General features: G+C 41.9%; 1 protein-coding gene across 3 annotated transcripts in view; it reads right to left on the bottom strand.

Annotated features, from left to right (window-relative positions):
* LOC110838095 (TBC1 domain family member 4-like) overlaps positions 1-23,044 on the bottom strand; it is a 206,942-nt gene that overhangs the window by 130,061 nt on the left and 53,837 nt on the right. For all 3 annotated transcript variants that reach the window (XM_087345284.1, XM_087345283.1, XM_087345285.1), the window contains exon 3: positions 6,474-6,692. In XM_087345284.1, the coding sequence (XP_087201410.1) occupies positions 6,474-6,692 (219 nt within the window). The remainder of the gene's footprint in view (positions 1-6,473; positions 6,693-23,044) is intronic.

Here is a 23,044-nt window from a genome sequence, read left to right as displayed (position 1 = left end):
TTCGTGAGCCCCTGTCTCCTTCCTGACAGGCTGACTGCTGAAGAATATCGTGATTTTCTTGAAACTGTTTGAGGACGTGCCTCTAGCCGTGGGGCAGAGCTCGAGCGCACTGTGGGCAAGACGCCCGGCAGTGGTTAAACTCGACACATCCAGGAAGGTGGATTGGACGTGGAGGGCCGATTTCATGGCCTCCTCGGTCACCGGATCTGACGCCGATGGATTCTTATCCTGTGGGGACCCCTGAGGGAGCACGTTTACGCAGTCCCTCCGAGGACTGTCGAAGATCTCGAGGCAAGACTGCATGCAGCTGTGACAACGGTCGACGCCAACATGTTAAGAGTGTTCGAGGGAATGCCGTATGCCGTTAATGGGCGGAGGACGCTTCGAACACCCACTGCAACTACAAGGTGGCCATGATTTGAGCATCTGATACCTTGCCCCATTTGACGGTGACGTGTGTCACGAAAACTAAACTTCTTGATTGAAAAGGATACTCAAGAGAGAGCAATAACTCTTCTACTGGGTGGCCAAAATCAGTTAGTACAAGAGGTTTAAGGGGGCTCACTGCGTAATTTTGATTCGATAATGTAACTTGAGTTTTGAATCTGTTTCCCCTTTCAGCGAGACTATATTTCATTTTAGGGAACCAAAATTTCGCAAAGTCACATGAAACACACTAAAAATGAGTATGCCTGTCTTCGCAAAGGCCGTGGATCCTATTACATCTTCCTAACGAGCGAAAACTGAAGAAACATCTCGTCTGTCTTGTTATACTCATGTCAAAGTTCACAAACATTGCTGTAGTTAGGGTTGCGTTGTAAGTAGAAAAGCTTGTATTAAATCAATTGTCATAATCTATAAAAATTATTTGCCAACTTATTCACTAAGTCTAAATTATAACTACGCCTATTACTTTGTATGGATTATAACATCACTGATAGCGAATATTAAAAGTACATCTAATTAAAGTATCGGTTGCTGATTAAGCCAAAGAGAATGAGATGGGCTGGGCATGTAGCGCGCATGGATAGGACAAGAGGTGTGCACCGGTTATTGGTTGGGAAGCCTGAGGAGAAGAGACCCCTGGGGAGACCTAGACGTAGATGGGAGGATAATCTCAGGCGGGATCTATGGGAGATAGGAGTTGAAGGAGACTGGATTTTGTTGCCCCAGGACAGGGTCCGGTGGAGGGCTTTGGTTAATTCGGTGATGAACCTTCGGGTTCGGTAAGCCATCTGGTTGGTTGGGTCCACTATTTGGGAACCCTGAGGGGAAGAGACCTCTGGGGAGACCTAGACGTAGATGGGAGGATAATCTCAGGCGGGATCTATGGGAGATAGGAGTTGAAGGAGACTGGATTTTGTTGGCCCAGGACAGGGTCCGGTGGAGGGCTTTGGTTAATTCGGTGATGAACCTTCGGGTTCGGTAAGCCATCTGGTTGGTTGGGTCCACTATTTGGGAACCCTGAGGGGAAGAGACCTCTGGGGAGACCTAGACGTAGATGGGAGGATAATCTCAGGCGGGATCTATGGGAGATAGGAGTTGAAGGAGACTGGATTTTGTTGGCCCAGGACAGGGTCCGGTGGAGGGCTTTGGTTAATTCAGTGATGAACCTTCGGGTTCGGTAAGCCATCTGGTTGGTTGGGTCCACTATTTGGAAACCCTGAGGGGAAGAGACCTCTGGGGAGACCTAGACGTAGATGGGAGGATAATCTCAGGCGGGATCTATGGGAGATAGGAGTTGAAGGAGACTGGATTTTGTTGGCCCAGGACAGGGTCCGGTGGAGGGCTTTGGTTAATTCGGTGATGAACCTCCATGTTTCTTAAGCCTACTAATTAGTTAGTAATCGGTTATAGACTCTACCATACAATATCGATATATCATCTCATAAATATCGAAGGCAACACATCGATACAGACCTATCGAATGCATCTCTAACCTCACACGTCTGGCTGGGTTCGTTATATAACGACAATCGACTGCAGAGGTGAAAAATTAGATGAGGGCGTGGCTTATTTAGAACATTTATGTGGAAACTCGCCTCGACGAATTGATGAAGCCAGTGAAAACCCAGAGGACCTCCTGGATGCACGTTATGATCGTTATCATTGTGGCGATCTGATCGGTCCCCGTGCTTCAATTTATGTAGGCTAATTATTAATTCGAGTCTACGGCCAAAAGTAATTGTAATGAATTCCGTAAGCGAAGTGAAGTGAAGTTACTCTCGTCTATCTGGCATTCGTACTCCTGGCTACTGAAGCTTAGTAGCGATGAGTTAAGTTTAGTAATTATGGCAAGATTTTATACTGAAAACTTTGTAGGAAACAGGAATAATCCTGCAAGAAGAAATGTCCATTTCGCGACCTTCGGAATCCACGTTGACACTTTAATCGGCCTGCCTCGGTAATTAATTACAGGATAAAGTATAAACGAAAAGTTACTGAAAGAGTTTTCGTATTCAATAACATACGCACGCAGCTCGTCAGAAGTTTGGTAACACATATCTTGGAACTATTAGCAAGCGGTAATCTTTGCCTATCATGCTGGATCATGAAAACAAATCAGGAATGGTTTTATGAACGCACACTGGGGAAATCGTATGCGTTCACACGTCCCATGTCTGATATGACTGAAAGGATTTCGACAGATTTTAAATACTGGGTGTTTTTTTTAAGTGTTCTGTGTGACGACAGGTCCATATGAACAGGATCCTTCCATCCTTTTCTCGGACTGGGACCTGTTCATATACGTTCTTGGAAGATGATCCAGAAGTGGTTTGCCATTGCCTTCTTCTGTGTGTGAATGGAGTAATTGTTGGAAGCCCCCGGAGGAAAACTCCGTGTTGCCTAGACCACGGCCTTGTCCAACACAAGTTATAAATTCGGGCACCGCCGGGAATGGAACCCGAGACCCCATCCCAGGATTACAAGGCCATCGTTCTAACCGCCAGACCACCGTGGGGGGTACACACTTGAATTTAATTTCGGGTCGTATCGGTCAAAAACACGACGCTCAAATAACTATTATAAGATTTTTTTTTTCGTTATTTGCATAAAATGAACGCTTAAAGGGCTCATAGTGTCTGGTAGTCTGTACCGCACGTTTCAAGTCCAGAACCAATTAATAGACAACTGATTCTGATATGAGCGTTTTGCTCGGTAACTAACGAACCAATGAAGTCAAAAATTTAAAATTTTGGCGTTGACGTAAAGCGTACGTACGCCTACAAATTCTGTAAATATAATAGTTTTAAGCCAATAAAAACAAGGCGATGGTACTAACATTTACCGTTCCATCCGACAAAATAAATTCTTCACAAGAATAAATAACATAATATTAATAGTAATCGAACGATATAATAATCATCTCTAACGTAAGACTATTTCCTACTAATCCTATCTGAATTGAAAGAAACAGCTAGTACTGACCAGCGAGTTCGCATTACATCCATGCATTCATTCATTCACAAATACACAGGCGTACGATTTATATTTTTGCAATCTGCCGTCAATGTGTGTGTTGAAATTTCCTCTAAGCTATCACTTTCAAGGGGGAAAAAGTTCTTAAAACGTTTATCTTACGCAGACAAACAATTTTCAAACGAATCTTTACATATCATGTGTTTTTACTTCCATGTACATGAGTTGGAATGCTTATGTCTTGAACCCAGAGAAATATTTCAGAGAGGTCAAACCTCCTAAAAGAACCCGGATTGGAGTCCCGGTGAAGATGGCTTCCGTACGCCCGAAACTGAGACCAAAACTCTTTCGGCGACAAGATTACAGGAACAATGGTCACAGACACGAAAAACATTCCCGAAGACGATGACTTCTGTGTCTTAGAAATTGATGACAGATAAATATTTCATAACCTCATAAAGACGACGTTCCATAATACATTTTGTGCTGCAGATAAACTGAAGACCAAGAGGGGACAGAATTTCCCTGCTGTAATAATAAAAGAATTTCGCCAGTAAAGCGTCTATTTGAAACTGTGCTATGCTCTTAACTAATACGTTTATAAACAAATGCCTACCGGTGGGCAATCATGAAAGGATACGGAGAATGTCGGCTTATCTAGTTGTCTGAGGCGCGTTGAAGCCATATGAGATCTTCAGATCATCTCTGATATTCAATTTACGCTCATTTCACACTTCGTAATTTACAAACATCTAATTATCTTCTTTAAAAACCCGATCATACTACTCAAGCAAAGTAATGCGCACACATAGTATGACCCTTCACACAATGCGATGATGGATTCAAAAATCAATCTGGACATTTACTAATCGGAACAGGCCGATAAAAAAGTAGTATACATTATTAATGTTTACTACGGTGGTCTAGCGGTTAGAACGCTGGCCTTGTAATCCTGGGGTCTCGGGTTCGATTCCCGGCGGTGCCCGAATTTATAACTTGTGTTGGGCAAGGCCGTGGTCTAGGCAACACGGAGTTTTCCTCCGTGGCATCCCAACAATTACTCCATTCACACACAGAAGAAGGCAATGGCAAACCACTTCTGGATCATCTGCCAAGAACGTATATGAACAGGTCCCAGTCCGAGAAAAGGATGGAAGGATCCTGTTCATATGGACCTGTCGTCAGACAGAACACTAAATAAATAAATAAATATTACGATTACGATGTGGGTTATTGGCATGACTGATTCCCACGTTATGTACCAACGCTGCTTCAACTGCACACGCAGAGCGCCTATTAAGATGGAAGTTTGGCAAACGGAATTAATCACGGCTTGCCGATATTTCTATATCCACATTATTCTCTTCACAGATCCATGAAATATTCTGTGTTTAACACCTGCTAAAGGACAGAAATGTGAGATATCATGCAGCTAAAAATGTCTTAAGAGTTTTCTTACAGGTAATGTAATATCATTTTCTGAGTTTGAGGTTTTCACGGCGGTGAATTTGAAGATGGCTATCTGTTCCATCATCGCCCTGATGATGGAGGCAGAAAGAACCTCTGAAACGTCGGTAAACTTCTACCAGATTACTCGGCGCAACAACCCAGAAGATAGAAATCTTGAATCTAACAGACGATACCGAGTTGCATCCGAGATCACCACGAGTCAATGATATTAGCAATTATAATAAGAATATTATGAATTATTTTGACTGTTTACTTCTTAGTATGTGGGCTCTCCGCCCGCTTTCTTCGCTGGGTGCTCCAACCCTTCCATATTTCCCCCTTCTGAGAAAAGTATAGAAATTTAAAGAAAAGTTACAAGTTCCGAATGTTGGCATAAGAGGCGATGGTTATCAGAAAGTATCAGAACAATTTTAATCCGCACCTCTTCAGAAGCAGTTGTTCGGTAAACTTCCTATAATTATAGAACTACAGAAATTTATTTCTAATACCTACGCAATTACTGTCAACATTGACATCACTCAGTTCTCTGACGCGAGGAAAAACACAGCGGTTTCCCTATAATAAATGTAAGCCTGCATCTGTCTACATGGTGGCCGTGTTGATATGCAAGCACCACAGACTACAGAACACAAATTAAAATTATCCTTCCACGTGCAAATTCAAATTCACTGTTAGATTCCTCTACTGTCTCAGTCAAACATTTTTGACGTGAATACGTCTTTAAAATCAGAGCGACATTTGGGGTACCAGGACGGATCCATTCCGACACTACAACTTCGTGACTAATAACACGATTCAAATAAATCTGGTCTCGTTCGATCGGGTATACGACTACGATGCGAGCATGACCTTGGCGCCGCGCATGCGCGAGGCGCGGGTGGGGTCCCGCGGCGACTGGCGGCAAATTTGGGCGTGGGCGAAACTTTCCGGGCAGTATATCTCGCGACTCCGATGTGCTAGCGCGCCGATTTTGGTGCCAAACCAAAGATCTCGTCTATATCTGTCGATTTAAGCTATAAAAAGTGAACTTTGTAAAATATTTGTTGGTGACAAATCAAAAATAAATCGTGAAAAATTTAAAATTTCTGATGTCGGCCCACACGCACCGAAAATCCCAGAGAAAATACAAGCAACGCATCTCATCTGAAAGGGCGTCTAATCAGCCATCGATCAGTACCGCCATTACTAGCTAAGACTCTGTATATTTGTTATCCTAAACAAAAGCCATGTATCCATTTTGTTACTTTCATGTCATTCCCATAGCCCAAAGAAAATATCCCCCGCTAACGCAGACGTATTCACGTAAAACCCACGGCCGTGTCCCCGACACAGCCACACCCCGAGTTTTTAAAAGACTTGGGACACGGCTGTATAAGAATATATATTACCTAGCCATTTATGTAAACAATTATGTAGATCGGAAGAGTCGCGTACCAACAGAACCAATTTTGTTGGCAGTACACTTTGCATTACCACAACCTCGTCTTTAATGTACAGGCAGATATAAAACACGTGTTGTTAATGTTGCCATAAATTCTTACGTTGAACAATTTGATGATAAAATAATTAAATCTGGTACTCACATCGTTAGGATCTGACGCCTGGTAGAGATAACAATACAGCAATGGTTCCGCGTTATCTCTCAGCAGGTACATGAAGGTACAGTGGTTGTTGCACGCATGAGAGAACCTCATAATGTTCTGTAGGGAATGCTGAAACATGAGGGCTGGAACCTGCTGTCCCGAGTCCAAGACGCCCTGGCTGAAAGCATGGATCACGCCGTCCTGAATTCCTAGGAGAACCTGTAATGTCAATAGGGCAAAGATGACTACATATTCTGGGCGGCAACGTCGTGCTTTCCTTATATTATTAAATGGAGTAATTTTTTCCAGAGACAACTCCACATTCATACACGGTAGGAGGGTTTAAATTGGATTCTTCTTATTTCAGATAGGGACCAGTGGAGGACTCCTCTGAAAACGTTAGGCATTTCCAGGGCCCATAAAAGCCAATGAACTTTTTGACTGGATGGCTTCTCAAGGACTCTGGTCCATGGACATAGATATTTCGTACCTCAAAGAAAGAAACGCGTCTCCATCAAAATTATAAGTTGTACAGATAATATTGTAATCAGCCGTCACAGTGGCCGCGTGGTCTGAGGCGTGGGCCTTGTGCCGATTGGTCGCTGGGACCGTGGGTTCGAATCCCACTCAAGCCATGGATGTTTTTCTGTGTTGTGCTGTCCTGTGTACAGGTAGAGGCCTTGCGATGGGCCGATCCCTCGTCCAAGGAGTCCTAACCAACTGTCTAATACAGGGGTCGGCAAACTACGGCCCGCCGCCTCTTTTTTGTACAGCCCGCGAGCTAAGAACGGATTTTACATATTTAAATTCTTTGAAATTTCAAAGTACGCGCTATAATTTTCAAGAGAAGAATCTAACAGAATTCTATAAATGTCTTCCAAGCGATGGATACGGTCAATTAAGATCATATGCTCGGGGATTTGTATCTGTATTTGGCAGCACCTACTTGTGTGAAAAGACATTTTCGAAGATGAAATATGTAAAATCTCAATACAGGTCAGCGTTAACGGATGAACATTTACAATCAATTTTGATAATAGGGAGTACTGAATTTAAACCTCAATTTGGCGAAATGTTATCTCATAACAGACAATTCCATTCTTATCATTAGCAGAGCTGTATTTCAAACAATTGTAGTCTACTTAATATTATTACGTTACATTTTGTTCAATAAATTTGTTAAAACTTGGTTTTTTCTTGTTACATAATTAGGCTTACATATATAAATATCCTCGAGTTTGCATCTTGGCCCGCAGAGCCTAAAATATTTACTATTTGGCCCTTTAGAAAAAATGTTTACCGACCCCTGCTTTAAGGCACAGTGCCATCGTACATCGATCACTCGCTGAAACATTCCATAGTTCTGCATTTCGTCCACAGAGTGTTTTATGGTTTCATTTGATTCTCAGATTAAACCACGATTACAGTATTACTTACTTAGGATTAGACAACCCGTTCTTCAGTGCTTTGAGCATCTGCGGGTCCCAACTTTCGTTGGCTTTAATCTATTAGATCAGGGGTCGGCAAACATTTTTTCTAAAGGACCAAATAGTAAATATTTTAGGCTCTGCGGGCCAAGATGCAAACTCGAGGATATTTATATATGTAAGCCTAATTACGTAACAAGAAAAAACCAAGTTTTAACAAATTTATTGAACAAAATGTAACGTAATAATATTAAGTAGACTACAATTATTTGAAATACAGCTCTACTATTGAGAAGAATGAAATTGCCTGTTATGAGATAACATTTCGCCAAACTGAGGTTTAAATTCAGTACTCCCTATTATCAAAATTGATTGTATAATGTCCATCCGTTAACGCTGACCTGTATTGAGATTTTACATGTTTCATCTTTGAAAATGTCTTTTCACACAGGTAGGCGCTGCCAAATACAGATACAAATCCCCGAGCATATGATCATAATTGACCGTATTCATCGCTTGGAAGACATTTATAGAATTCTGTTAGATTCTTCTCTTGAAAATTTCGTCATAGCGCGTACTTCGAAATTTCAAAGAATTTAAATATGTAAAATCCGTTCTTAGCTCACGGGGCATACAAAAAGATTCGGCGGGCCGGATTTGGCCCGCGGGCCGTAGTTTGCCGACCCCTGCCTTAAAGAATTAAAAGCAAAATCAACTAATTTCTACGGTTAGTGGACCAGAGTGATTTACAGAACTCTCCAAGAACGCCTGTGATAAGCTCAAGACTGGCAATAATTATGGGTTTTTAACGAGTTAAAAAGAAACAAGTCTCAAGTTTCCACTTCCTCTCTACATATAAGGACGAGGTAGCTTCATAACCTTCACAATTTTTGAGATGATTATGTTGCGTCATATTGTGATGATTATAATTGTTTAATTTTAACCGTCTAACCACAATAAAATATTTTATTAAATATTAAAATATTATTACTACAATTAACATTTAATATTTAAATATTAAATGTTAATTGTAGTAATAATATTAGAAATTTAATATTTAATTTAATATTTAAATATTAAATGTTAATTGTAGTAATAATATTTTAATATTTTAATATTTAATAAAATATTTTATTGTGATTAGACGGTTAAAATTAATTTTAACCGTCTAATATTAAATGTTAATTGTAGTAATAATATTTTAATATTTAATAAAATATTTTATTGTGATTAGACGGTTAAAATTAAACAATTACTTCACAATTTTATTTAATGCGTCTATTATTTATATTAGTTTCATAAAACTCATGGTTAGCGTTCCACAAACGCTAATTTTCCCTGAAACAGTTCCAACCTGGGATTTCAGTATGCGACATAATGAACCTTAATACACACTTAACTAAAATTTCTTTCGTGGTCTTACTATTAGAAACTCGTTAACACAAAATCGTAGTGCGAATTTCTGACTCTCTTTCCTTTTGAAGTACAGGACCTACAGAGACCATACATGAGATACACTTTGTTCCTCCGAAACGTCCACACGGCACTACAATCCAGAAGACCAGCTTCAACAAGCGAACATGTGACCACTGTTACCTGACCAATAACACGTGTTTCAGTTACTCCCAGCTTCGTGGTTTATTGGAATAAAGTATTTCTTAGAAAACTCTCCACGGAAATAAATGTTAGTGCATTCGCCATGCCAGTTCTAGTGAAAATATCAGCGGCCTAGCAACCAACGTGAACTTCACTCGACTGTCACGGGGAGGTTGGTAGACTATACGAGGTGCGATCGGAAAGTTTCCAGACTGCGCCTATAAAAACCCGTACACTTATCTCAGGTATTAAATTCATCCATCACCCTCGAAGTAGTTCCCCTGGGAGTGAACACAACGATCCCAGCGCCGCTGCCAAGCCTGGAAGCATCCCTGGAAATCTTTCTTTGTCAGCCTGTCAAGCACCATCTGCGATTCTGCCTGAATCTCTTCTATCGTCTCAAATCTCCTTCCCTTTAGCTGAATTTTCATCTTTGGGAAGAGGAAGAAGTCACACGGAGCTTAGAAAGGAAGTTGGGGTCGGTTCTTGCAAGATCTTTGAGCTCCTGACAAACGAGAAGTCGATTCTGCTTCTGGTCCTCAGACAGGATGCGTCGCATGTGGAGTTCTTCCTTTAGAATCAGCTGACAGGTCCCATAGCCTATCCCAACAATGTCGCACAAGTCGTTGATGGTACGACGTCGATCTTCGTAACATTTTCGGGCGTTGTGCTCGAAGATGGTCGTCCAGAACGCTCGTCATCATCGACAGAGGTTCGGCCATTTTTAAAACGTGAATGCCACACAAAAGTTTGTGCACGACCCATTGCGGACTCCCCAAATGCTTGCTTTAGCATTTCATAGGTTTCCGTAGCCGTTTTGGCGAGTCTTTGGCAAAATTTGATGCACACGCCATTCCGAAATCGCAGGAGGGTCGGTGTAATGCACTACCAAAACGCCCGTAACTAAGAAACAAATGCTAATTCGATGATGCCGGCTGGCACACTGATCACTATGAATGTAGGCCGCACCCCCTAAAGGCAGAAGCTCGTACTACATCCGGTTCGCCCGCTATTGACACAGTCTTGAAACTTTCCGATCGCACCTCGTATTAGAAATGATCCATTTTCCTGTTTAATATTTGTACCATAGTTAAGTGACTGTTGTTGGCTAACGTTTTGAATGGCACATTCTGTATTAGTATTAGAAATCTGGCGTCAAGACCACGAGCCAACGCGGAACGGAGTTTTGAAAGAAGTTTCTCGAATCGTCCGCCTCACGAGGTACAGCGGCTGTTACTTAACAAATAATTAAGCAGTATGACGTAATTACACTACAATTTACTGCAGATGCATTATTAATCCCTTCCATACAAACCTGGGGTATCGTCATGAATCAATCTTTCAACATCGGCAGTTTAAAATTTTGCAATTTTCATGGAAATATGAAGCCGCTATGAATTATTCACGTTTTAAAAAAACACATAACAAAGTACAAGATACATTGAGAAACGGTTTCCGCCGTTTGAAAACGGGCTCAAATAATTTGAAGGAACTTCACTTTACAGCCAAAATTGTTGACTGGTGCACGAAACTGACAGCAAGGCACTCCACGTCGACGCCCGAGAGAGACACAAAGAGAGAGGATCTAAAAATGTAGAGGCAAATCACCAATTCCCACTATTTCTCATCAGAAAATAATTGGTTTGTGTGCAAATCAGTTGACTTCGACCTAGCAAAATGTTTTCTGAACGCAGTCCCTCGACGACGCACAGAGCCCGTTATACGCGAAAGTCCGTCCGACAATCCATGAGCGAAATTTGATTTCACGTTTATGAGGGAACGCACATTGGTCAGACACATCTCGCTCTATTCCGTCTACTTTGTCAGTGGAACCACGGTTCCGGAGAATTTGACGTAAATACGTCTTTACGGAAAGGAAGTTTAAATATTGGATTTATTCCAAATATTTCCTTTATATATGTTTTACAATTGAGTAAAGTTTGATTAAGACATTGATTATTTAACTTGAATTAGTTACGCTTAAGATGGGTCTGTGGTAGATGAATGTAATGTAAGGTAATGTAATGTAATGTAAGGTAAGGTAAGGTAATGTAATGTAGTCTTATGACGTATCTGTGCACGTATATACACCAAGGTAATGTAATGTAATGTAATGAAATGTAAGGTAATGTAATGCAATGTAAGGTAAGGTAAGGTAATGTAATGTAGTCTTATGACGTATCTGTGCACGTATATACACCAAGGTAATGTAATGTAAGGTAATGTAATGAAATGTAAAATAAGGTAATGTACAACGTACCGAGACGACGCAAAATTATTTTGTGTTGCGTGGTGTTGGCATATTGCGGGCCAGTTCGTAAAATATTTTAAAAAAATTAACCAAACCATTAAAATATCATACTTAAAAACTTTACGACTTTTATATTTCCTTCGCTTTTTAAGCGATGAAGAACATCTCCTGCATCAAATTTTTAGACATTCTTCTCTAGAAGGAGAGACACCTGGTGAATTAAAATCTGGATTTTGGATTTGATATCGAAACCTTCAGAAATTTCTTCTCATTCCTCTGTGGAACATTCGCTTTTAATACAGGGCAAGGGGCCACATCAGTGTCAGATATTTTTTCCAGTCCTACGTTTATGACAGAGACTTTTGGGACGCGTAGCTTATCGCTGAAACCTTACACTCGAGAAACAGTTCTGCAACTCTGAGGACATTGCAAATAGGATGCTGTGTTGTCTCTGACAATGACATTGACCCGAAATGCGCGTATAGATATTTATGAAGACAGGAAACTTTTACGCCCTGATGAAGGAGGCAGTATGACCTCTGAAACGTTGGTAAACATCTACCAGACTACACAGCGCAACAACCCAGAAGACAGAAATCTTCATACTCTGATGATGGAGGCAGTATGACCCCTGAAACGTTGGTTAACATCGACCACACTGCACGGCGCAACAACCCAGAAGACAGAAATCTTCATACTCATCGCCCTGATGATGGAGGCAGTATGACCTCTGAAACGTTGGTAAACATCGACCAGACTACACAGCGCAACAACCCAGAAGACAGAAATCTTCAAATTCCAAATTATTAATAAAAAATACGTCAGGTGTCGAACTAACAGAAATGTAGTTTCTAGCTGTACAAATAACGTGATGTTAATGTCTTCTGCAAGTAACGAAAGCTAATACACGACTCGTACGCAAAGGATCATGGGATGGATCTTGGTGGAATGAAAACATGTTTTTGCGCACATCTACCGTGTTCATATTTTACATCGAGAAAATAATTATTTGTATTATCCGAGGGCCGCATCGGGCTGTAGAGCTAATGACGATGATGAAAATCATCATTATATGGTTCTGTTGCATGTGATTCTGTTGCCGATCCTACCCCAAAAGTTTGTTATCCGCCATGTTGGTATTACCGTTTGTAGGGAAAAGAAGAACACGATGTACATATCAAATTTAATCCAAATCCGTCAGCTGTTCTCGAGTTTAATCATACGGACGGAGTAGAGCAGTAAAGACCGTTTCGCGTGTTGTAGGCTACAGGCTTCTAAAACGTAATTTATCCTTAATTAAGGTTCATTAACGACTCTGTATGACTGCTGACTGTAGATTATATTCCTGTATTCGGCTGGAGAGTATGACTGCTACTACTGTGACCGAGTTTAGAACCAGGTACTACGGAATTGAGTAGAAGATCTCTGACATTACTACACAACACAGAAAAGCGAGCAAATTGTCCACGTCCTAGTATGTACAGTGTTTATGTCAACGCGGCTGTTGGCATCAGCCATTTTTAATTTATTTATTTTAATTTTCTCCATGTAGTATTCCAAAACGTTTGAAAATGAAAAATAGTTGAGTCCAACACTATGTAAGTGAGGAACGGGGGATATTATAATAGGAAAGTATATTTTCATTTATTTATTTTATTTTAGTGTTCTGTCTGACGACAGGTCCATATGAACAGGATCCTTCCATCCTTTTCTCGGACTGGGACCTGTTCATATACGTTCTTGGCAGATGATCCAGAAGTGGTTTGCCATTGCCTTCTTCTGTGTGTGAATGGAGTAATTGTTGGGATGCCACGGAGGAAAACTCCGTGTTGCCTAGACCACGGCCTTGCCCAACACAAGTTATAAATTCGGGCACCGCCGGGAATCGAACCCGAGACCCCAGGATTACAAGGCCAGCGTTCTAACCGCTAGACCACCGTGGCGGGGAAACCTGTTCATAATTGATTATTAGCAAAAACGTGGATGGTATTGGAGTATAATATTGAAGTGGTTGTTACGGAAACAGATTAGGGCCGTGAGGTGGACTGAACTGACAGGCCCATATCGAATAATGCGTCTCTAATACCAAAGTATTAGCTGATAGGCTGTGTGCTTACTGAGGCACTTAGATAATTTTGTTTAATTTTCTTCAGTTCCAGCAGGCAAGCATTAGGATGGTACTGTAAAATAGGCCACCACAGTTGCTTCAACATTCTACCATTGCAGTCATTCACGTCCGTTATTTCTTTTGTTGGTATATAACGCATTTAGTTGAAAGAGAATAATTAAATATATTTCTTCGTTAAATATTCTTCATGTATAAAGTTGACTACTAATTTGTATTTAGTACCGAGATTGAGAATACCTGGAGTCTTACCTACACTCATCTACATATTTTTAGGACGTATCACTTTGGTGCTATTATCAGTTATCCATATTACTCTACTAATGTAGTTGTTTGTAGATGCCCGAAGTGAGGGTTTCAAATACCTTCAGCAGTGTTAAGGACCTCATATGTGTGCACCAATGTCTCGTTAAAATGCTGTTGAAGAATCAAATTCAAGACGCAAGCGAGGCTCGCATGTTGCAAAAGTTACGAAACACATTCGTACAGTCACACGCGTTGAAAGATACTAGAGACCTTGCCACCTGTTGCGTAATCGTGGCAGGAGCTCTGTGTCAGTGTTGCCACGTTTACCGAAAGCCCTGACCAACGTCTTCACTGTCATGAGAACGTCAAATCTCACTCGCTCAAAGCTCGGTTTTGCAACCCAGTAACGTCTGCTGGCAGGCTCCTGAATTAGGGTTACAAAACTGTGGTGTGCATATTTCAGGTGATTCGTCGAAGATAATACATAAGGACTTTTGTGATTTTATCAGAAAGGCAATTCACAAAATAAACTCCATTCGTATAAGTGTTCGTTCGTGGTTCTTTTCTGAGGACCAAAATGACCGTCCTGAACGAGACTGGCTGTCTCTGGAGCTTAGTGTCTCAAATTTCTTGTAATTTCTTTCAGATTTTCTCTTAAAGTTATGAAACGTTTGTGGTCGACGTATTTTCAAGGAAATTTAAAATAACAACATGGCGGCTGAGCGAAATTGTTTTAAGCCATGATGGTAACTGACCATTCAAGTCAAATTTGTGTTTCTTTCGGGTCCCAAAAATGCATTTAGCCAATTGCAAGGAGCCTGCTTTAAATATTGTTTACCTTTCCTTCTGTTACGTGTTGGGTATTAGGGTAGGTGTTGAGGTTATGTGCTGGAAGACATCAACATGAAGATCTTCCGGACGTACGAGGTGCGATCGGAAAGTTTCAAGACTGCGCGTATAAAAACCCGTACACTTATCTCAGGTATTAAATTCATCTATCACCCTCGAAGTAGTTCCCCTGGGAGTGAACACAACGATCCCAGCGCCGCTGCCAAGCCTGGAAGCATCCCTGGAAATCTTTCTTTGTCAGCCTGTCAAGCACCATCTGCGATTCTTCCTGAATCTCTTCTATCGTCTCAAATCTCCTTCCCTTTAGCTGAATTTTCATCTTTGGGAAGAGGAAGAAGTCACACGGAGCTTAGAAAGGAAGTTGGGGTCGGTTCTTGCAAGATCTTTGAGCTCCTGACAAGCGAGAAGTCGATTCTGCTTCTGGTCCTCAGACAGGATGCGTCGCATGTGGAGTTCTTCCTTTAGAATCAGCTGACATGTCCCATAGCCTATCCCAACAATGTCGCACAAGTCGTTGATGGTACGACGTCGATCTTCGTAACATTTTCGGGCGTTGTGCTCGAAGATGGTCGTCCAGAACGCTCGTCATCATCGACAGAGGTTCGGCCATTTTTAAAACGTGAATGCCACACAAAAGTTTGTGCACGACCCATTGCGGACTCCCCAAATGCTTGCTTTAGCATTTCATAGGTTTCCGTAGCCGTTTTGGCGATTCTTTGGCAAAATTTGATGCACACGCCATTCCGAAATCGCAGGAGGGTCGGTGTAATGCACTACCAAAACGCCCGTAACTAAGAAACAAATGCTAATTCGATGATGCCGGCTGGCACACTGATTCACTATGAATGTAGGCCGCACCCCCTAGCGGCAGAAGCTCGTACTACATCCGGTTCGCCTGCTATTGACACAGTCTTGAAACTTTCCGATCGCACCTCGTATCTTGCTTCATTGTGGCATGTTGGGATGTTACCTTGTGACGAAAAGGTAAAACAGGTTTACCTATTAATTTGTATTGTTTTAAGTTGCATTTGTGTACATCTGTTCACATCTAATGTCTTCTAGCATTCAACAGTTATGTGAGTTATTTTTCAGTAATGTTTTGATTTATGAAACGTATTTTGGGTACTTTACTCGTGTGATTATTTTTAGAGAAGTGTTTCTTTTTGGAAACCACAGACGCCTCGCAGTCTTGGCGAAGTTCTATTCTTTCGCAATGTTTTTCCAACAAATTGCGCGTTGCACTGTGATGGATGAGTAGTGGAGATAAATATAAGCAGGCAGAGCCATTGCTGGCCTATTGCCACCCCAGCTGTAATGCTTGCGACGTTGCCATTCTGTGGGAAACCCTCGCAGCTGAGATGCAGAACCTGCTCACGTGATCGTCATTCTTTTAGACAGGAATGTACGATCGCCGCTCGCCAAATTCCTTTATTTGTTTAATCCCTCCTTGAACCGTTATCAAGCTGCTTGTTGAACATAAATCAACGGAAACTTAAGTTTTGTCATTTCACTTTACGTCATATAAAATGGTTAACAAGTTTGCAGTTAGGAGGAAGTTTTTGTTCAGAATTTTCCTGCCCATCCGTTATTCCATCGATTTAACCTCCCACCCACTCAACGACATCTTTCTTGTACTTGTTCAGATATAATAATTGGAGAAAATAAATGAACACCCCCGAAATTGGAATGTGTTTATAACTGAATGACAAATTCACATACAGTTTTAATCACGAAACCTGAAATAAGACATCACTTGTAGGGGCTAAGTGTACCTGGAAGGTAAATATGAAGAAAAATGCGCCTCGAAAAAAATAGTTGTGAGGGTGTACGAGGTGCGATCGGAAAGTTTAAAGACTGTGTCAATAGAGGGCGAACCGGAAGTAGGACGAGCTTCTGCCGCTAGGGGGTGCGGCCTACATTCATAGTGAATCAGTGTGCCAGCCGGCATCATCGAATTAGCATTTGTTTCTTAGTTACGGGCGTTTTGGTAGTGCATTACACCGACCCTCCTGCGATTTCGGAATGGCGGATTTTCATGAACAAAGAGTGTGCATCAAATTTTGCCAAAGACTCGCCAAAACGGCTACGGAAACCTATGAAATGCTAAAGCAAGCATTTGGGGAGTCCGCAATGGGTCATGCACAAACTTTTGTGTGGCATTCACGTTTTAAAAATGGCCGAACCTCTGTCGATGATGACGAGCGTTCTGGACGACCATCTTCGAGCACAACGCCCGAAAATGTTACGAAGATTCGCCAGGCCATTCACGAAGATCGACGTCGTACCATCAACGACTTGTGCGACATTGTTGGGATAGGCTATGGGACCTGTCAGCTGATTCTAAAGAAAGAATTCCACATGCGACGCATCATGACAACGCGCCAGCGCACACCGCCCTCAAAGTTCGGCAGTTTTTGGCCTCAAACACCATGGCCGTCATCCCGCACCCTCCTTATTCGCCGTGTGACTTCTTCCTCTTCCCAAAGATGAAAATTCAGCTAAAGGGAAGGAGATTTGAGACGATAGAAGAGATTCAGGCAGAATCGCAGATGGTGCTTGACAGGCTGACAAAGAAAGCTTTCCAGGGATGCTTCAAGGCTTGGCAGCGGCGCTGGGATAGTTGTGTTCACTCCCAGGGGAACTACTTCGAGGGTGATAGATGAATTTAATACCTGAGATAAGTGTACGGGTTTTTATAGGCGCAGTCTGGAAACTTTCCGATCGCACCTCGTACGTCCGGAAGATCTTCATGTTGATGTCTTCCAGCACATAACCTCAACAACTACCCTAATACCCAAAAGCTACACGTAACAGAAGGAAAGGTAAACAATATTTAAGGCAGGCTCCTTGCAATTGGCTAAATGCATTTTTGAATGGTCAGTTACTATCATGGCGTAAAACAATTTCGCTCAGCCGCCATGTTGTTATTTTACATTTCCTTGAATATACGTCGACCACAAACGTTTCATAACTTTAAGAGAAAATCTGAAAGAAATTACAAGAAATTTCAGACACTAAGCTCCAGAGACAGCCAAGTCTCGTTCAGGACGATCATTTTGGCGCTGCTGACTGTATACAGTTAACAGGAAAGAAGGCATGGAAGTATTCAACGAACATTTGTCTATTAACCCTTTGAAGCCGAAGCTCGTCTTCATAATATTTACGAATCCAGACCGTACCGCGAAGAAAACACTTCACTTAACCATTAGAAGTCGAATCAGGCGGTACCACATAAGATTTAACAAAAGAACATCCCGGTCAAAGCCTTAATGTCTGTAATACTGCACACAGCTCGATACCAAGGTCCTCAGGAAAGAACCATGAACGAACACGTATACCAATGGAGTTTATTTTGTGAATTGCCTTTCTGATAAAATCACAAAAGTCCTTATGTATTATCTTCGACGAATCACCTGAAATATGCACACCACAGTTTTGTAACCCTAATTCAGGAGCCTGCCAGCAGACGTTACTCGGTTGCAAAACCGAGCTTTGAGCGAGTGAGATTTGACGTTCTCATGACAGTGAAGACGTTGGTCAGGGCTTTCGGTAAACGTGGCAACACTGACACAGAGCTCCTGCCACGATTACGCAACAGGTGGCAAGGTCTCTAGTATCTTTCAACGCGTGTGACTGTACGAATGTGTTTCGTAACTTTTGCAACATGCGAGCCTCGCTTGCGTCTTGAATTTGATTCTTCAACAGCATTTTAACGAGACATTGGTGCACACATATGAGGTCCTTAACACTGCTGAAGGTATTTGAAACCCTCACTTCGGGCATCTACAAACAACTACATTAGTAGAGTAATATGGATAACAGATAAGAGCACCAAAGTGATACGTCCTAATAATATGTAGATGAGTGTAGGTAAGACTCCAGGTATTCTCAATCTCGGTACTAAATACAAATTAGTAGTGAACTTTATACTTCCGAAGCGAAAAAACATGAAGAATATTTAATGAAGAAATATATTTAATTATTCTCTTTTAACTAAATGCGTTATATACCAACAAAAGAAATAACGGACGTGAATGACTGCAATGGTAGAATGTTGAAGCAACTGTAGTGGCCTATTTTACAGTACCATCCTAATGCTTGCCTGCTGGAACTGAAGAAAATTAAACAAAATTATCTAAGTGCCTCAGTAAGCACACAGCCTATCAGCTAATACTTTGGTATTAGAGACGCATTATTCGATATGGGCCTGTCAGTTCAGTCCACCTCACGGCCCTAATCTGTTTCCGTAACAACCACTTCAATATTATACTCCAATATCATCCACGTTTTTGCTAATAATCAATTATGAACAGGTTTCCCCGCCACGGTGGTCTAGCGGTTAGAACGCTGGCCTTGTAATCCTGTGGTCTCGGGTTCGATTCCCGGCGGTGCCCGAATTTATAACTTGTGTTGGGCAAGGCCGTGGTCTAGGCGACACGGAGTTTTCCTCCGTGGCATCCCAACAATTACTCCATTCACACACAGAAGAAGGCAATGGCAAACCACTTCTGGATCATCTGCCAAGAACGTATATGAACAGGTCCCAGTCCGAGAAAAGGATGGAAGGATCCTGTTCATATGGACCTGTCGTCAGACAGAACACTAAATAATAATAAGATGAGGTGGTCTAGCGGTTAGAACGCTGGCCTTGTAATCCTGGGGTCTCGGGTTCGATTCCCGGCGGTGCCCGAATTTATAACTTGTGTTGGGCAAGGCCGTGGTCTAGGCGACACGGAGTTTTCCTCCGTGGCATCCCAACAATTACTCCATTCACACACAGAAGAAGGCAATGGCAAACCACTTCTGGATCATCTGCCAAGAACGTATATGAACAGGTCCCAGTCCGAGAAAAGGATGGAAGGATCCTGTTCATATGGACCTGTCGTCACACAGAACACTAAAATAAAATAAATAAATGAAAATATACTTTCCTATTATAATATCCCCCGTTCCTCACTTACATAGTGTTGGACTCAACTATTTTTCATTTTCAAACGTTTTGGAATACTATATGGAGAAAATTAAAATAAATAAATTAAAAATGGCTGATGCCAACAGCCGCGTTGACATAAACACTGTACATACTAGGACGTGGACAATTTGTTCGCTTTTCTGTGTTGTGTAGTATTGTCAGAGATCTTCTAGTCAATTCCGTAGTACCTGGTTCTAAACTCGGTCACAGTAGAAGCAGTCATACTCTCCAGCCGAATACAGGAATATAATCTACAGTCAGCAGTCATACAGAGTCGTTAATGAACCTTAATTAAGGATAAATTACGATTTAGAAGCCTGTAGCCTACAACACGCGAAACCAAGGCTCCGGTCGGTCTTTACTGCTCTACTCCGTCCGTATGATTAAACTCGAGAACAGCTGACGGATTTGGATTAAATTTGATATGTACATCGTGTTCTTCTTTTCCCTACAATCGGTAATACCAACATGGCGGATAACAAACTTTTGGGGTAGGATCGGCAACAGAATCACATGCAACAGAACCATATAATGATGATTTTCATCATCGTCATTAGCTCTACAGCCCGATGTGGCCCTCGGCTTCCGAACACAATGATATGGTTATTATTTTCACGACGCAAAATAAGAACACGGTATATCTGCGAAAAAACATGTTTTCATTCCACCAAGATCCATCCCATGACCCTTTGTGTACGAGTCGTGTATTAGCTTTCGTAGCTTGCAGAAGACGTTAACACCACGTTATTTGTACAGCTAGAAACTAAATTAGTGTTAGTTCGACACCTGGCGTATTTTTTTATTAATAATTCGGAATTTTCAAAGGAGATTTATTTATATTCCTGAACGGATTATACACCTTACCAATCCTTCTCTAAGTAACACAACAAAATGAAGAAAAATTACGGTAAAGTATCAAAATATTTACACAGAATGTATTACTTACTAATTGCGCAGAATAATAAAGACTTGCGAGTGTCTCTGTGTGAATAATATTTCATGTCAGGAACAAAAATATCTGGATTCGAAAGTCACAATACGTTTGAAGATTTCTGTCTTCTGGGTTGTTGCGCTGTGTAGTCTGGTCGATGTTTACCAACGTTTCAGAGGTCATACTGCCTCCGTCATCAGAGTATGAAGATTTCTGTCTTCTGGGTTATTGCGCTGTGTAGTCTGGTCGATGTTTACCAACGTTTCAGAGGTCATACTGCCTTCGTCATCAGAGTATGAAGATTTCTGTCTTCTGGGTTATTGCGCTGTGTAGTCTGGTCGATGTTAACAAACGTTTCAGGGGTCATACTGCCTCCATCATCAGAGTATGAAGATTTCTGTTTTCTGGGTTGTTGCGCTGTGTAGTCTAGTCGATGGTTACCGACGTTTCGGAGGTCATACTGCCTCCTTCATCAGGGCGATTAAAATATGAAGATTTCTGTCTTCTGGGTTGTTACGCTGTGTAGTCTAGTCGATGGTTACCGACGTTTCGGAGGTCATACTGCCTCCTTCATCAGGGTGATTAAAATATGAAGATTTCTGTCTTCTGGGTTGTTGCGCCGTGCAGTCTGGTCGATGTTAACCAACGTTTCAGGGGTCATACTGCCTCCATCATCAGAGTATGAAGATTTCTGTCTTCTGGGTTGTTGCGCCGTGTAGTCTGGTCGATGTTAACCAACGTTTCAGGGGTCATACTGCCTCCATCATCAGAGTATGAAGATTTCTGTCTTCTGGGTTGTTGCGCCGTGTAGTCTGGTCGATGTTAACCAACGTTTTAGGGGTCATACTGCCTCCATCATCAGAGTATGAAGATTTCTGTCTTCTGGGTTGTTGCGCCGTGTAGTCTGGTCGATGTTAACCAACGTTTCAGGGGTCATACTGCCTCCATCATCAGAGTATGAAGATTTCTGTCTTCTGGGTTGTTGCGCTGTGTAGTCTAGTCGATGGTTACCGACGTTTCGGAGGTCATACTGCCTCCTTCATCAGGGCGATTAAAATATGAAGATTTCTGTCTTCTGGGTTGTTGCGCTGTGTAGTCTGGTCGATGTTAACAGACGTTTCAGAGGTCATACTGCCTCCATCATCAGGGCGATTCTTAGTATGAAGATTTCTGTCTTCTGGGTTGTTGCGCTGTGTAGTCTGGTCGATGTTTACCAACGTTTCAGAGGTCATACTGCCTTCGTCATCAGAGTATGAAGATTTCTGTCTTCTGGGTTATTGCGCTGTGTAGTCTGGTCGATGTTAACCAACGTTTCAGGGGTCATACTGCCTCCATCATCAGAGTATGAAGATTTCTATTTTCTGGGTTGTTGCGCTGTGTAGTCTAGTCGATGGTTACCGACGTTTCGGAGGTCATACTGCCTCCTTCATCAGGGCGATTAAAATATGAAGATTTCTGTCTTCTGGGTTGTTACGCTGTGTAGTCTAGTCGATGGTTACCGACGTTTCGGAGGTCATACTGCCTCCTTCATCAGGATGATTAAAATATGAAGATTTCTGTCTTCTGGGTTGTTGCGCCGTGCAGTCTGGTCGATGTTAACCAACGTTTCAGGGGTCATACTGCCTCCATCATCAGGGCGATTCTTAGTTTGAAGATTTCTGTCTTCTGGGTTGTTGCGCTGTGTAGTCTGGTCGATGTTTACCAACGTTTCAGAGGTTATACTGCCTTCGTCATCAGAGTATGAAGATTTCTGTCTTCTGGGTTATTGCGCTGTGTAGTCTGGTCGATGTTAACCAACGTTTCAGGGGTCATACTGCCTCCATCATCAGAGTATGAAGATTTCTGTTTTCTGGGTTGTTGCGCTGTGTAGTCTAGTCGATGGTTACCGACGTTTCGGAGGTCATACTGCCTCCTTCATCAGGGCGATTAAAATATGAAGATTTCTGTCTTCTGGGTTGTTACGCTGTGTAGTCTAGTCGATGGTTACCGACGTTTCGGAGGTCATACTGCCTCCTTCATCAGGGTGATTAAAATATGAAGATTTGTCTTCTGGGTTGTTGCGCCGTGCAGTCTGGTCGATGTTAACCAACGTTTCAGGGGTCATACTGCCTCCATCATCAGAGTATGAAGATTTCTGTCTTCTGGGTTGTTGCGCCGTGTAGTCTGGTCGATGT

The sequence above is a fragment of the Zootermopsis nevadensis genome, unplaced genomic scaffold, assembly GCF_977971745.1.
Source record: "Zootermopsis nevadensis isolate Lab colony 2312 unplaced genomic scaffold, Znev_1.0 Znev_ptg000008l, whole genome shotgun sequence".
Taxonomy (NCBI): Eukaryota; Metazoa; Arthropoda; class Insecta; order Blattodea; family Termopsidae; genus Zootermopsis; species Zootermopsis nevadensis.
This window is presented reverse-complemented; position numbering and strand designations above follow the sequence as displayed.